The 17,115-nt window shown below is 35.4% G+C and overlaps 1 protein-coding gene across 1 annotated transcript; it reads right to left on the bottom strand.

Annotated features, from left to right (window-relative positions):
* Window positions 1–346: 346 nt before the first annotated feature.
* LOC113518966 (IQ and ubiquitin-like domain-containing protein) lies at window positions 347–3,486 on the bottom strand. The gene is given in 6 exon segments (XM_026904008.2): window positions 347–1,362; window positions 1,365–1,527; window positions 1,614–1,743; window positions 1,951–2,159; window positions 2,330–2,442; window positions 2,565–3,486. Coding segments are annotated over 6 exon segments (2,502 nt in total). The 3' UTR covers window positions 347–397.
* Between the last annotated feature and the right edge of the window lie 13,629 nt (window positions 3,487–17,115).

Here is a 17,115-nt window from a genome sequence, read left to right as displayed (position 1 = left end):
ATCATCACTACTTTGATGTAAATCTTGGAAATGTAGAAAATAACTTTTTAATAAAATTTTACATCTTTATTTAAGCCTATTTAAAATCTAATCTTATGACTAGGTAAAAAAGACAATTATGTTTTGGAAACTATCTTACGGTGAAAGAAACAAAACAGCTTAAATATTATTTTGTACCAAATTTTTATATAGAACGCGGTGACCCTAGTCATAAGAATAGACGAACATTGATAGACATAGCACTAAAATGTGAATTGAATAACATGGTTAAAAATTAATACAAACAATTAACATTTGTGATCTATAAAACATAAAGTGATGACAACAATACAATGCATACATACAATATTGATTGATAATAAATAATCCTAAAAATTTCTAAATAACAATTAAGTACTTAGATCTGATCTACAGCTTCTACATGCGCTACGGCTGGGGCGCGAACACCTTGCCAATTGCCCGTTTCTGTGAATCGTTTATTCACAGTTATCAGTTGTTCAAAGTTAGCCTTAGCCAATTTATGTTTATTGTGCACCTTTTGTACCAATTCCTCATCATACACCTCTTCTGGCATTTCAAGTTTCAAATGTGCTTTCATTTCTTGGACGGTAACCAAAAAGCAGTTCCATGGAGACCAGTCTTCATTAACATGCCATCGGCATAATCTAAGTTCAGTAACATCGTTACATTCACTTATCGCAGAATGAGAATGCCAAAGTTTTTCGACAATAAAAAATATATCCTTATCTTGTAGGACGAATGCTAGAGAACCCCAACATTTACGTCTCCGCTCGTCACGCTGCACGGCACGTAGAATAAACCTGTATGGAGTCATATCAACCCAAGAACGTTCAGTTACATCTTTCCACGAACACGAAGTGCATACCAAGTAACCGCTCATTTTGGCATTCAATGGGAAATTTGTGTAAGATTTAACTTGATGACACAACTCGCAAAAATACAGTCTATTGTTCTCCATTTTTCTATAGTCTCTAATGTCTTTACATTTAGTCACTCCAGAATTCAGTTCTGATGTTTTAATCAATTGGAATACACTTGCTGCGATTCTTCGTCTCAAAAATTCAAGTTGGTGCTCGTTACATCTTCTGATGAGAAGATCACATTCTCTATCTAATAGTATTATTATTTCCTCAGCTAATGGGTGACGGAACTCTTGTAGAGCAAATTTCAAATCAACGAGGAGCTCCATGCGTTCTTTCACTGTCATATCTTCACGGATAAAAGAGTTGTACAATTCCTTGAGTTTTTGTGCTTTCTGTATTTCTACCGTCTCCATTGTAATTAGTTTACCATCCCTGCCAAACCATGCGACGGGTTTAGAAATTTCTTCTAAAAATTTTTCTCTTTGATCTTTCTGCTGTCTTCTTTCACTTTTATTCTATAAGCTTCAATACAACGTAGTAATTCCACTTCCTTATCGAGAAGCAATGTAAATTCAGCAATTTTGGGACCTTTGGAATGTAATTGTGAAATTCGAGCTATTTCTGCGTGTTTCCAGCGGTCAACCTAAAAAGAGTACAGGTTTAATTAATTTATTAAATAATATTAAGTAGGTACCTAATTAACTACCTATCTATTAATAATTTTCTAACCATAGCATACAGTTGATCAAAATCTTCACGTGTTTTCGGAAATGTTTTCGTTATTAGATCGCGACGTAGACGCCGCTCCATAGCTTCTCGCTCTAGTCTATTTTCTTCTTTCATTTTTGCTGTCCTCTCCCTATAGAAAATAGCATCAATGTTTATTTATTTTTAAACCTTATCAATTACTGCTATCTTTATGGACGTACATAGACGAGGAATAGCTCGTGGATCGAAATTATAATTTTTTATGCATCAAAATATGGCAATGGGATGTTGCGCAGAAAAAAGACCATTGTCTCTATGTAGAGCCATAAAGATAAATAGTAGCCAAATATCATCTTACATGCATTCTCTAATCCATTTTTTTACTTTTTGTCTAAACTGATGATGTCTGAAGGCACGTTGGATAACTACAGCGTAGTGATTGTGATTCAAACGAAAAATCATTTTTTCATAAGTCTCATATGGTTTAGGTATAATAATTTTATCCGTTACATTCGGGATGTAAGCATGTACGGTATTCATTTGCGTAGATCGGCTATATGGTGTATCCTGAAATTGTTTTTTTTATATAAAACTCATTCAAATCTGAAAAAATTTGCATTATCAACCTTATCTTTAATTGAACTAAAAATAAGCGAGCATGCAACTTTTTCCCATTTTCGGTTAAAAAAGGAAAATGTGTAACAAATTATGGAGCAGCTATAAATTTATCATCTCACATATATTTTTTCTTTTTCTTCTGCTGTTTGGGTGTCCCTGCAGCTTTTTCTCTCAGGAGGTAATTTCTCTGGTTTTTGAGGTGTTTGTGTATATGCGTGATGATAAATCGTTCCTGAAAATTATAAATTAGTTTGTGTTTTTCCTTCATTACTATTCAGCTGGATAAAAGAAATCATTGCCATTTGAGTAATAAAATTATTACTGAAAAGTATTATTAATAAATCAAAATATCACCTGTGAAAACATTTCTATATCCGCCCAAATAAGGTTTTTCCATAGCTTTCGAAAAAATTTCAACGTTTATCTGCTTCACAGTACTACCAAAAGGTACCATGACAGTTAAAACATCGTTAATGGGCATTTCTTTGTATAGTTTATCCAAATTTAATTTCTCGTTATTTTTCGTTAACAGTTCTACCTCGACTATTCCGTATTTATCATAATCAAGATCCGATAGAGCCATGCGATCTTTTAACGGATTTTCGCCACGTAAAAGTACTATGTTATCTGGGTCTACTTGGAAAAGTCCTGCTAAATTCTTTTTAATTTCATGAACTTTCATTATTGAATGGTATGAACGAGTAAATATGCCGTTTTGATTGCGAACTCTGAACTTTATTGCTATAAAAGGCATCGTCTTTTTCTTAGGTATAACAGCATGTAGAAGTTCATGCACATAAGATTCTTTTGGTACAGATGACAATGAGAATTCATCAGAATCTTTCGTAAAAACGTCAATAACTAAGTTTCCGAGTGCATCAGTCTTTAGATCGGACAGTACACTGGTTTCCTTCAGTACGGTTCTGTTTTTAGTCAATAGAAGATTATTATTTGACACCGAGAGTAATTTGGCTAATTTGCGTTTGACGTATTTTATTGGCGTATTTGCTGGGAAGACCTTGTTGAACACTTCGTTGGGATGTAAGGGCGATTTAAATGTGACCAATATATGGCTTATGGGGCATTTGTATTGTTCGAGGTCCCTTGCGCACGGTGCTGTCGAGTACCTTGACTTTGATTCATCACATGGTGGTGAGGCTGCTCGTTTGTAAGGTGGAGCAGTAAGTAACTTCTCTCGACCTAGTTCACACTGGCATGCAACCACTCCTTTTAAACATTCTGGATTTGGGGCGATTCCTATAGTTCTCACATCCATGTTTACGGACTAAATATTTAGCTATTACCACAACAGAACAGGAGATTAGGTATAACAAGGAATAAATTCTATTACATGAATTAAAAATAAAATATAAAGATCTTTATAACATGATTGTTAGTTAAAATGTTTATTTTAGTGACTGTTGCTAGGTTACATATCATCTCGAATAAATAAAAATACAACTACCACGCAGATACTATCCCAAATGTATGGATCTACCTATACTCATGGTCTTAGCTTACTTAAATACTAAAAAATCTCCCGTTTGTGCAAAACAGAATTTCATTTAGATGTATTATAAAAAGATAAAAAGTAGTTATAATAAATGTTTAAACCGCGACACTTGCTTAATCTAAGCCGCAATATAAATAATGGTATTAGAACTTTTTCCATGTATGTCTGTGGTATCGTAGTTCTTAAATGGTTCTTAAATTACCTAACAATTTCAATACGACTTTTTAATTGCCTAATTTAATTAAAGATAGTCCCCATTTCATTACTTATCAAAAAGTCTTAAAGTATCAAGACTACAAATTAGAGATACTATGTATTTTTATGTAAGTTTGTAACCGTTCGCCATTTGTGTAAAAAAAAAACATTTAACGCCATCTTGTGGAGAGGTGTTGAACTTGCAAGAAATATAAATAATAAATTAATATTTTAATGTTTACAGAAAAATGTATAAAGCTAAAAAAAAAACGATCTAACAAAATTAATGCTATATGGACGTCCATTTAATATTAATTTATATTGTTTGATATTGATGCATTGTTAAATCGATGTTCAAAATGGCTACGGTAACCACTTACCATCAGGTGGGCCGTACGTCATAATGGTTTTTTTTTTGATAGGTGAAAATAGAATGGTAACTCCGCCTGCGCTAATGGTATACGCTGGCAGGGCACCAGTGATGGGTGATCGATTAAAATTAAAACAGGCCAGTTAGCCCATCATGATGAATTCACCAGGAATTAACCATGATAGTTTCCAGGGAGGAGTGGAGGTCGAATCGCGAGTGATTCCTGGTTGGCGTGTTGTGGGTTCCTGATTGCTGGTACCTGATTGGCGTGTAGCAGGTTCGAGGTTGGCGTAATCCAGTGAGTCCGTTCCGTTTACTTAACTATACTAACCTTAATTATTTCCTCGTGTTTTCAGTATATTTAGAATAGAATTCAATCAGCTTAGAGTAATTTAAATTCATTATTATCAAATTTTAATTTTAATAATTTAAATTCAATTTTGCATTAGATATAGGAATAGCTAGGGTTTTAATAGGGTTTCCAGCTAGCAAAGATTATTGGAATTGAGACGAACTTTTATCATTAGGTTTAACGAATAGCTAGGTATACTTTTGCAAATAATAAATTCACAAGGTATTTAAACATTAATAGATGTGCTAAATAATTTAGGACTACCTAGGGTTTTGCTAGAGATTTCAGGTAGCGTAGGAGAACATTTAAAATATTAAGATATAAAATGATGAATGGAATAATGATCGAAAACGGAAGAAAACAGATGATTTACAAACGCTAATGCTTTGTGTGACCTAAATAATTATTAATTGTGTGACTAATAATGTTATTTTCAGCATCTATTTATTCTTTCAGCATTTACTTTAACTAATTAATTTTATTTCAGCAATACGATTTTATGTGCATGTGTGTACCTATAAGTTGTCTATTTTATCATTTAAGTTTACTCTATTCTATTTCTATGCCATTTTTAGATTTTATGTGCATGTTTGTATTATTTCCCTTATTTCGTAAGTCGGTTTATCGTGTTACTTTGATATTAGAAATGATTCGTAATACTCTGAGATCAAGACTCCTTTAATCCATCTGTGGGACGATTGTTGCTTTATATAGTAACTTATTATCATACAGATGCGTTGTTCTGAGTCTGGTTCAACGTCAGAGTATGGTATAGGGAACAATTAGTGATCTGTAACATTCTTAATGCACTCTAATCCTCGAAACTATTCATACTGAAATATTACCTGACTACTTAATATGAATTATCGTAACATTAATCTGCCTATGAATATTTTATAAAACATGCTATCTCTGAATTACTCATTTGCTCAATACTATTATCGTCTATTTACAATTCGCGTTTTATTTTATTATACGTTTGTTTCCTAGTCCATTTTAGTTAAATTTATTTTAACGTAATGTTAGGATAGGTCTCGAACGTATCGCATTGAATTAGCATTTATAATAATTTAGATAATTAAATAAATTAGTTTCAATGTTTATTATATTGTTTAAAAATGTTAAGTCGATTTCAGCGATATTTTCTCAAACGTCTATTTATGTAAACGATAATACAATACTCTTACAATAAGCCTATTTCGGTAATTCATTTAACTAAAATTAAGATATTGATAGCCTTGTTTTTGGTCTCCCAAACAAACAAACTTGTTTATGGTTATTTACTAAGCCATCTTTAGCGTAAAAGTTTATTTAAATACTACATTAAATACAATACAAATATATTCTTATTAAAATTTGGCTTTGGCCTACTTGACAAACTCTTAGTAGCTCTCTTCCTACGGGTTGATCTACTCATACCTAACTACGACCTATACAACAAACACTCCTAGTAGCTCTCTTCCTACGGCTTGACCTACTCATACCTGGCTACGGCCTATTTAACAATCTTAGTAGCTCTCTTCTTACGGGTTGATCTACTCGTACTTGGCTACGGCCTATTCAACAAACTCTCTTAGTGGCTCTCTTCCTACGGGTTGATCTACTCATACCTGGCTACGGCCTATTCAACAAACTCTTAGTAGCGCTATTCCTATGGGTTGATCTACTCATACTTGGCTACGGCCTATTTAACAAACAATCTAAATAGCTCTCTTCATACGGGTTAATCTACTTATACTTGGCTCTGGCCTACTCAACATTCACAAAACCTATCTTAATCCTTCAGTATTCTTGGTATTAAGTAAATTATACAAAATTAAATATGCTATGTTTGCATCTATCACCGTGTGGAAGGTAAACCATATCACACTATTCTACATATTTATCGGGTTGTCTTCACGAGTTGATCTCTAATGTCACAATATAGAGCCGAAACGGAGCCTCTCCCATAAGTAAGTTCTAGTGTCTGAGTAATCTCGTAATTTCAGTCACGTCTCGGGCTGTCTCCACAGTTTGATCTCTATTGTCACATTTGAGCAGAAGGGAAACACCCATAAGTAAGCTCGTGACTGAGTGATACTGGGACTTCAGTTTCGATTACGTACTGTAACTACGGGTTGATCTCTTAATGTCACCTTATAGAACCGAAAGGGGATGCATCCAAAGTAAACTCTCGTGTCTGAGTGATCCCGGGACTTCAGATTCGATCCTTTGCCATTGGTAAAACAACTACTTTTCTACTGGAAGCATTGTGGGGCTGGTGGAGCCATTGTAATGTTGATGTACTAATGTACTTTTGATTTGGTTTGGAACTGAGAATACTCTGTACCTCCCTACCTACCCAGTGCATTATGCATCTTCAATACCCCTGTCTTTTCAGGAAGAAAAGCTATAGATAGTTGGAAAGTTTTCCACTGGTCTGGGCGTGTGGGGGGCTCGACCACTCCCCTATTTTTTTTTAATTATTTTGTTATTTAATAGTAAATTAACATAACTTTCTAGTTTCATGAAATATAATTCATTAAGTACTCTTAATCCTTAAAGATTTATCAATCATCTTCATTATTTAACTGCTGTCATATACCAATTAAAGAACCTCTTGGTTATTACACACACAACGGGTCCTACATTATTAGACGATCACACATTTATTAATTTGGCCGAATGATCGAGTGTACTATAATGATCTTATTATATTTGTGTTTAGGGTTTAAAAAGGTTGATGACCATTTATTTCTTTCAAAAAATTCATGTGGGGGTCATTCATTCAGGGGGGGGGGGGGGATTATTACAAGTTTTCTGCTTTGCTTTTCACAACTGTATATTCTACTGAAATAGATACATACCTACTTTTATAACGGAATCAACAAAGTTTTTCAATATCTCATGACTGCAGTAATTTAAACAAATATAGACAAAAATAAAACTTGTTAGGTTTTTGCTCACCTGATTAAGAGATACAGACTTAAGTCAATCACTGAACTATTCGAACATATGCATGCTCTAGGGGCTTGATCAAATGTGCTTAAAATATATTTGAATACTTTTTGGGATTATTTTTGAGAATAATATCTATATAAAAAAAATTGAATTATAATTTTATATCTACTCCATAATCTAATCTAAGTAGGTGTAGTTTTTCTATATTATTATAGGTACAAAACAAATTAACCGCAAAGTCATAAAAACTGTAAGCGCCTTTGAAAAAATACGTAAAGGAAGTGTGTACTTAACGTTTTCTTAATAACTAAAGAATTTACCTGACGTGGATTTCTTAAACAGTTATGTAGGTATCTACTTGTTTCCTTTGTAAGTGCAAATATCAGACAAATGAACGGAAGAACTTTATTATGTCGGTATAAAATTATATTGTGTTACTATTTTTTATGCACCGAAGTTAAAACTTATTGATCTGCTATAATACAAACCTAAGTAGGTGGTTGATAGTTAATAAAAATTGAGAAAACAATAAAATTACAGCGCAATAAAAGAGCGAATGTGCCGAGCATAGCTAGCGTGATATTAAATTCCACCGAAAACATAAAAATGATTTTCGATCGTAAAAGAATAATTTACAGACGTAAAAATGCGCGGAGTTATGTTACGCGGAGTTTGCAATACGATCTGATAAAGGTATGGTAAATATAATCTCATCATATGTATATGCTTTAAACATTTCCGAACGCAACATGCTTCTACCCTCCTTACCTATCCATATTTCCTATCAAATCTGGGATCACATTGGGGGGTAGACGGACAAATTAAGTCTATAATCCAACTGCGTGTCGAGCTGATCGAGTTCCGCCAAGATCACAAAAAAAGCTCCACCAGTTGCGAATTAGTCAATCAGCCGCGATCTCCGCGCAACATACAGTGGTATTTCAGCGAAATCAACATAAGTGTTAGATATTTAGAAGAGAGAACGAGAAAGCGTACAAAGACCTACACGCGGGGACTACGTGAACCAGGTTTGTCCTTTACCCTTCTTTTTATCCAACATCCTTTCCTTGGTCCTTCGACCCGATATCCTCATCCTTTATTAAATCTAAAAATCATCCATATTTCATCATCAAAATCAAAAAATCATCCTATAAATTTATTGCGTCATCTTTTTTTGTTCATATTAACCCCCATTCTATATTTAATTGTACGTGTCATTTCCATTCAAATTGCCTTGTGGTCAAATGACACTTCCTTTTGGTATTTAATTGTTGGCGACACTGAATATCATAGAAACGTCATCAGAGCTGTCAATATTCGATCAATTTCAACTTGTCATTTTATTTTGTTTACATTTATATTTCAATTTACCTTTGCATATAAAATTATTACTATTTCTGAAAATAAACAATAAAAACAATGGCTAATATAAAAGCGTATATCACCAATTGTGATCGTAATTATAAAAACATGAAAATTGTGTATGAACTGGCAGGTAAACTTAGTCAAAGCACCAATATCACTCCTCAAGAACGATCTAGTTTTCTAGTTCGATATAAGGACATTGAACGTTTTAGGCAACAATTTGAAGAAGCTTTTACCATTATTATGTCTAGTCCAGAGGCTATGAGTGACAAATCTCGCGAAGAATTAGAAATTAGGTATTCAGCCTTCATGGACATGTACTATTCTATTCAAGTTTTACATAGTTCATTTGAAACAAAAAGTAGCAATAGTACTCAACAAGTATCAGTTAAATCAGAACCTGGCATACATCTTCCGAACATATCCCTAAGTAGGTATACGGGTGTGTACACTGAATGGCCAAATTTTATTTCTATATTCAATAGTTTAATACATAATAATGATAGCTTGAGCCCAATTCAAAAATTGCATTATTTGCTGAGTGTTTTAGATAAAGAACCACTTTCTTTAGTGAAACATTTAGTAATATCTAATGAGAACTACAATGTTGCTTATAATCTATTAATTGCACGCTATGAAAACAAGAGAGTGATCGCTGATAAACATGTAGAAGCAATTCTTAACTTACCAACTTTAGTACAGTTATCTTTAAAAATTTAACCAAGTTTGTTTACACTATAAAGGAAAATACTCAAGCCCTTAATGCTCTAAACATAGATACAAAATCATGGGATTTTCTTTTACTTCACATTATTCTCAGAAAATTGTCTCTTGAATTAAGAAGTAAATTTGAATCTCAAGTAGATGCTAGGAGTATACCATCATTTAACAATTTAATTACATTCTTAGAAAATCAACTATATATTTTAGAAAATTTAAATACATGTACACATAAGGCTTCTACCAGCAGTTCATTGACAGTTGTTGAATCCAAACAGCTTAACAAAAATAAACTTTATATGGTTGTGTGTCCCTGCTGTCAGGAAAATCATAGTATATATCATTGTTCCAAATTTGATGCAATGACTCCAGAACAACGAAAATCCTTTGTTTATCAGAATAAATTGTGTTTTAATTGTTTACGGACTCATCACATTGCTAAATGCATCTCACGTAGTGTATGTGGAGTATGTCATGGCCGTCATCATACAAAGCTACACATCATGTCTAATACAGTAAGGCCTAATCCAACGGAAGAAGTTGCTGTGTCCACATTAGGCTCCATCATGCAACTTCAATCAAGTAATGATGAGCGACAGTTTACTATGATATTGGGTACCGTTTCTGTTTGTGTACGGGATGTCAATGGGCAATATCATTCAGCCCGTGCATTGATAGACAATGGTTCCCAAGTTTCTATTATATCTGAAAGTCTTGCTCAGCAGTTAAGGCTACCACGTACACCGTCGAGATGTGTACTTGGATTAGGTGCTTCATCAGCCAAGCAAACTAGAGGTACAATACATTGCCATATAAAATCGGTACATGATTCCTCCAAATTCATTTCTACTGACTGTTTAATAATGAAACGTATAACAGGTAATCTTCCTTCTGTTGAAGTCAACTCTTGCATCATGGATAAATGTAGAAATTTAGTTTTAGCGGACAAAAACTTTTCAGTTCCAGGACAAATAGATCTTCTTTTGGGTATTGACACATATAATCAAATTCTGGATGGCAAGCGGTGTAGCCTGGGTGATGACATGCCCACTGCACATTCATCCTTATTCGGTTGGGTTATTATGGGCAGAGCACCAGCAGCATCACAGCACTCTTATAGTGTAATTTCGATGGCCTGCACAGGTGATCCTTTCTTCAATCTTTCTAGGTTCTGGGAGTCAGAGGAACCTCCCAGCCAGCCTATACGGGATCCTGAAGATATTCTTTGTGAAAAACATTTTACTGACACCCACACGAGAGATGACACAGGTCGTTTCATTGTACGGTTACCATTCAAAGTAGATCACAAGCCTTTGGGAGAAACACACACTACCGCTTTAAAGCGATTTCATAATTTAGAGCGCCGCATGTTAAAAGATGACAAATTGCATGAATTATATGTAGCCTTTATGAAAGATTACATTGAAGCTGGCCATATGCGTGAAGTATCAACTCCTGTTTCAAGGGAGCGATATTACATTCCGCATCATGGCATACTACGAGAACATAGTAGCACCACAAAACTTCGTGCTGTATACGATGCTTCGGCCTCTAGCTCCACTGGTGTTTCCCTCAATCAGATACTTATGTCTGGCCCCAAACTTCAAAAAAGTATTGAAGATATAATTTTGCGTTTTAGAATCCATAAAGTTGTCTTCACATGTGACATAAAACAAATGTACCGCCAGGTACGTATGCATAATGAAGATTGTAAATATCAAACTATCTTCTGGCGTGCATCACCTGATGAGCCGCTGAAGCAATATGAATTGATCACAGTAACATATGGCGTCACCAGCTCTGCTTTTCAAGCTATTCGTGTCATTCATGAGCTGGCTCACATAAATTCCAGCCAGCATCCTGAGGCTTGTAGAGTGTTGCTAGAGGACACATTCGTAGACGACGTTGTCAGTGGTTCTCATAGTTTTGACTCTGCTCAGCACCTGCAACAAGAACTTGTTAACATTCTATCTCAAGGCGGCTTTGCTTTACGTAAATGGTCTAGCAATTCAAAGGAGTTTTTGGAGTTGTTTGCTTCAGATCACTGCGAGCCACCTTACCGTTTCGAAGAGCATGGTGATAATGTTTACAAGATTTTGGGCATCGAGTGGAACGCAAAAACTGACAGTTTCATTTATCGTGTTTCAAATATTAGCGACGTCATGACAATGCGTGGTGTACTTTCTAATATTGCCAGACTTTACGATCCATGTGGATTCCTTGCGCCTGTCACTTTCTATGCAAAGCACATCATGCAACAATTGTGGGCAAGTCAGTGTGGATGGGATGATCCTCTTCCTCCTGCCATACAGGAAAGTTGGTCAGAGCTAATTTCAAATTTTCATCAACTCGATAAAGTATCGATACCACGTTGGGTAATCACTAATCAACCATTGGTTTGTCAGCTACACGGTTTTAGTGATGCGTCTGAACGCGGATACGCTGCGTGTGTCTATCTGCGCGTCCAGAATGCTCATGGTATTTCGATTCAACTATTACTCGCAAAATCGCGTGTAGCACCTCTTAAACAAAAACTTACCATTCCAAAATTGGAATTAAACGGTGCACTTTTACTTATACGTCTTACAAAACACGTATTTGACATCTTAAATGTCAAAGTCAAAATTAGTAGTGTCGTTGCTTGGTGCGATTCAAGTATAGTTCTTTCATGGCTTAAAACTTCTCCTCATAAACTTCAAACGTATGAGGGTAATCGTGTATCCCAGATTCAAAATCTGTTTCCCGATGTTACATGGAAGCATGTACCGTCCATGATGAATCCAGCTGATCCAGCCAGTCGAGGTCTCAGTCCTGCTGAATTAGTTGATCATCCTTTATGGTGGTGTCCAAAATGGCTTGAGCTGGACGACTCAACATGGCCAGATAACATTCCTGACCTAAGTGAAGCGGAATTACCTGGCATGAAGTCTTCACCGTTTGAAGTCTATGTGACTCAGACGGTTGATGAATTTCCTGCTCTTACAAAATTCAGCTCGTTTCCCAAGTTACAGTCTGTGGTAGCTTGGTGTAAGCGCTTTATTTACAACCTGCGTAACTATTCTCAACGAAGAACTGGACCTCTTAGCGTATGCGAGTTGAGTGCAAGCACGCACACTATTGTCCGGCTAGTTCAGTCTTCGGAGTTTTTGGAAACTTCTAGAAGGTTACGTGAGGACAAACCTCTCAAGGGTTGTCTTTTAAGGCTCAACCTATTTCTTGATCAGGACGGCCTCATTAGAGTTGGTGGAAGACTTATCAACTCAAATTTACCCTACAACGCAAAGCATCCGCTTCTACTTCCAAAAACTCACCATGTAACACGGTTAATAATCGATCATTATCATCATATTTTTTTGCATTCAGGTTTAAATTCCCTCATGAATTTATTGCAACAAAATTATTGGATTTTGTCAGCGCGTCGAATAATCCGCCAACAAATATTTCGTTGCCACAGATGTTATAGATCTCGACCTAAGTCCATTGAACCATTTATGGGAGATTTGCCATCTCATCGAGTGACGTCGTGTCGACCTTTTGAAAAAGTAGGAGTCGATTTCGCAGGTCCTTTTTCCTTAAAGACTTCTCGAATTCGAAACGCCAAATCTGTTAAATCATATCTTTGTATTTTTGTATGCTTTACGACTAAGTGCGTCCATCTAGAAATTGTTTCAGAGTTGTCCACTGAAGCATTTTTAGCCTGCTTTGATCGATTTGTTTCTCGTAGAGGTCTTCCGAGCGACGTTTTTAGTGACTGCGGTACTAACTTTATCGGTACTCGAAATTATTTAAAGAACGTAACTCAGCACATTAAAAATTCACATGAAGAAATTCACAAACATTTAGCACGTCAACAAGTAGTTTGGCATTTGAATCCTCCCGCCAGTCCACATATGGGCGGTTTGTGGGAAAGCGCCGTGCGCTCTGCCAAGATTATTTTAACTCGAGTTATCGGCGATCGCTCACTGGTTTTCGAAGAATTAGCTACCATTTTTGCCAAGGTTGAAGCTGCATTAAATTCGCGCCCTTTAGTCCCTATAACTAATGATTCAAACGATTTGGATGTTCTAACACCGGGCCATTTCCTCATCGGTAAACCCCTTCAGGCATTACCTGAGGAGGAAATGACAGAATCTAATCTTTTAAAACGATGGCAATTGGTTCGTCAAATAAATCAGCATTTTTGGAAGCGTTGGCAAACCGAATACCTTCACACATTGCAACAACGACCCAAATGGCTTGCTAGGCTACCTAATGTCCAAGTAGGTGATTTGGTCTTGCTAAAGGAATCCGCTTTGCCACCGCTTCGATGGAAGACAGCCCGCGTAACAAAGGTTTATCCAGGTTCTGACGGCACTGTTAGGGTGGTTGAATTAAAAACTTCCGTTGGTAGTCTACTTCGTCCAATAACCAAAATTTGCCCGTTATTATGCCAAGCCTAATTAAATCAATGTTCTTATACCATAGAATCATAGCTTCTAGTAGTAGTGTATTTTAGTAGTAATCAAACTTATTATTATTATTTTTTTTTACTTAAACCAATGTTTTTAGAATTCCTTGATTCTCTTATTCTTGTTTTATTATCTAATTTGCTAAAGAGCCTGGTAGCTCTTTGGGGGGCGATATGGTAAATATAATCTCATCATATGTATATGCTTTAAACATTTCCGAACGCAACATGCTTCTACCCTCCTTACCTATCCATATTTCCTATCAAATCTGGGATCACATTGGGGGGTAGACGGACAAATTAAGTCTATAATCCAACTGCGTGTCGAGCTGATCGAGTTCCGCCAAGATCACAAAAAAAGCTCCACCAGTTGCGAATTAGTCAATCAGCCGCGATCTCCGCGCAACATACAGTGGTATTTCAGCGAAATCAACATAAGTGTTAGATATTTAGAAGAGAGAACGAGAAAGCGTACAAAGACCTACACGCGGGGACTACGTGAACCAGGTTTGTCCTTTACCCTTCTTTTTATCCAACAGGTATCTATTGATACGATTTGTTGTTTAACAGATCAATTATCAAAGACCCTTAAGTATAGCCAAACTTGGAAATGGAATAGCATAAGCCTTGGGGCACTCCTCTGCAAGAACTCACAACAAGCATTCGACCGTAAACATTGGCAATAAAGTTCAATTTAGAACTCATACATTTTAACTTCGTAATTTTGAAATTTGTAATGTAATTTGAATTTTATCATTTGCATATAACCAATTTAAGATAATTGCAAATTTTTAGTTATTTAAGAAAAACCCAAGTTCCAAATCGAAAACTTGATTATTAATTACCTACTATGAGTATTACTAAATTGTCTACTATTCAATTAAAAAACTAGTATTCCTAATTCTTATTCAAAATATCAAAAGAATATCAAGAATTCGCCCACGAAACATTTCTATTTTTCCATGCAGTAATATAAAAAATACTAGACAAATGTTTGCTATAGACAGATACGGGAGTTTTGAATTGTATAGTTGTTATTTAGACTCAATAATATTCATTATAATTAAGTAATGACTTCGCAATATCACAACGTGGTCGGTATAGTTTTTCTTATGGGATGAAAATGCAATGATGAGTAACTACGCCTGCGCTTGTGGTATTCGCTGGCATAATTCCAGTGATGAGAATGAAGCTAGATTAGTTAGCCCGTCTTTTCGAATATAATAGTTTTCAAGATAGACCGCGTGGAGTTTGACCTGATGGGATATTATGCTAGCAATGATGACGCAAACTTATGGTTACGTCCTCATCATCATGTATAGTGTTAGTAATGACTAACGATCCACTTTCTCCAAGGTTGGTATGGTAAGTCTACATGTCATAACTACCTACAAAAAGAATTGACGTCTATATACTCGTAGTATGTGCGTGTGTAATTAGGGTTATCATAAGAAATAGCGCGTACTCCAATATATTGTAGAATGTGACTGAAAAATCTGCGTAGCGTCCATTGTAAAATAATCAAATCTTTACGAATACGAATTTTAAATATTAAATTTGTATTCGTAAAGGAATTTAAAATATTTTTAAACAACAGTAGATGCATTGTACTTATTAATTCGCAGTTGTTTGATGGCAGTTCAAGACGGAGCATATTAAGTAGGGTACCACGGTACTAGATGTGCTAACTACCCCGGCCGTGTTATTGCGTTTGTCCAGCGAGGTCGTGCGTTCTGTAAACACATGTTTTAATCAAGCCTGTTGCTTGCTTCCGTTTGCTGTGGCCGTCCTTTGCCCTCCTCTCGGCGTCGGCTCCTGCCAAAGAAAAACTTTGCATGTGTTTTATTACTACGGAAACGGACTAGCCGCAGGGCGTAATTTTGATGTCGATGTGTCCAGCTCTTAATACTTTTATTTTTAAGTAGTAATGCCAGTAATACTGTGTGCATTTAATTTTGTATTTTTCATATTCAACATGGAAAATAGAAAATAATGTAAATAAATACGGGACGTCGCAGCAGGGTTTTATCATTACGATATAATAAAAATGTAAACTCTACCTATGTAATTAAATAAGAATTCTTTTAATTTTTTATCTTATTCGTTTATCTTAGACCTTTTATGCTATTTCGAACATTATTATTTTTTGATGTTGACCCAAATATTTTTAATCTAGATAGGTATTAAAAAGAACTTTTATAATTAGTTAAAATTTTTTTTAGTTCATTACTAACAAAAAAGCAAATCTTAACTCTCATGTTACTTTAGATGCTACGTCGCGATGCACAGAATATAAATTATCCCAAAAAAGTACCTATTCTTCAGCATTTCCCTTCTGCGCTACTATCATGGAGAACAATTTTACTGTACCGAGAGTGGAGACTGGCGCGGCCCGAGGGGCCACGGGTTCATTCGATTAAATCCCGCCACTGTACACGGAAATTATCAAACGAAACGCACCGACAACTCAGCGGTCCGTGAGAGCCTCTACATTAATAGTTTTTGTTCACCAACTCGCTCGTTTCGTCACAGGAGTAAGTTCCAATTTTTTTCATTGTTAAAGCTATTTATTTGCGTTCATGTTTTCAAACACCTCGCAATTGAAAACTCTGTTTCAGGCATGCATATTTGTATTTGAGCAGGTTTTGTGCATAAATTTGCTATTACGTTATGCATGCGTACTTTATATCTAGGTATAAAATTGTATTCTCTGTGATCTAGGTTTGCATATAACTAGGTGTGCCTCGTGTTATTAGTGACCGACTACGAAGCTGGTATTTGGAATGAAGAAAGGCATAAGATACTTTTTATTCAGGACAATTAACATATCTTGTAGCTAATAAAAAGTTGCAGCTAGATTGTTAGTTTTATATTTATTTAGATGCTTGTGACTTTTGATACCTACCATAGACAAAAACATCCATGATACCTACCTACTAGGGTCTATTACTAATTTTAATATTTTATTAAAATAGCAAAATTCTTTAAAAATATTTCTCCGGT

The sequence above is a fragment of the Galleria mellonella genome, unplaced genomic scaffold (assembly GCF_026898425.1).
Source record: "Galleria mellonella isolate WM207_F2 unplaced genomic scaffold, CSIRO_AGI_GalMel_v1 utg159, whole genome shotgun sequence".
Classification (NCBI taxonomy): domain Eukaryota; kingdom Metazoa; phylum Arthropoda; class Insecta; order Lepidoptera; family Pyralidae; genus Galleria; species Galleria mellonella.
The sequence above is the reverse complement of the archived record's forward strand: the minus strand, read 5'-3'. Positions and strand labels throughout refer to the sequence as shown.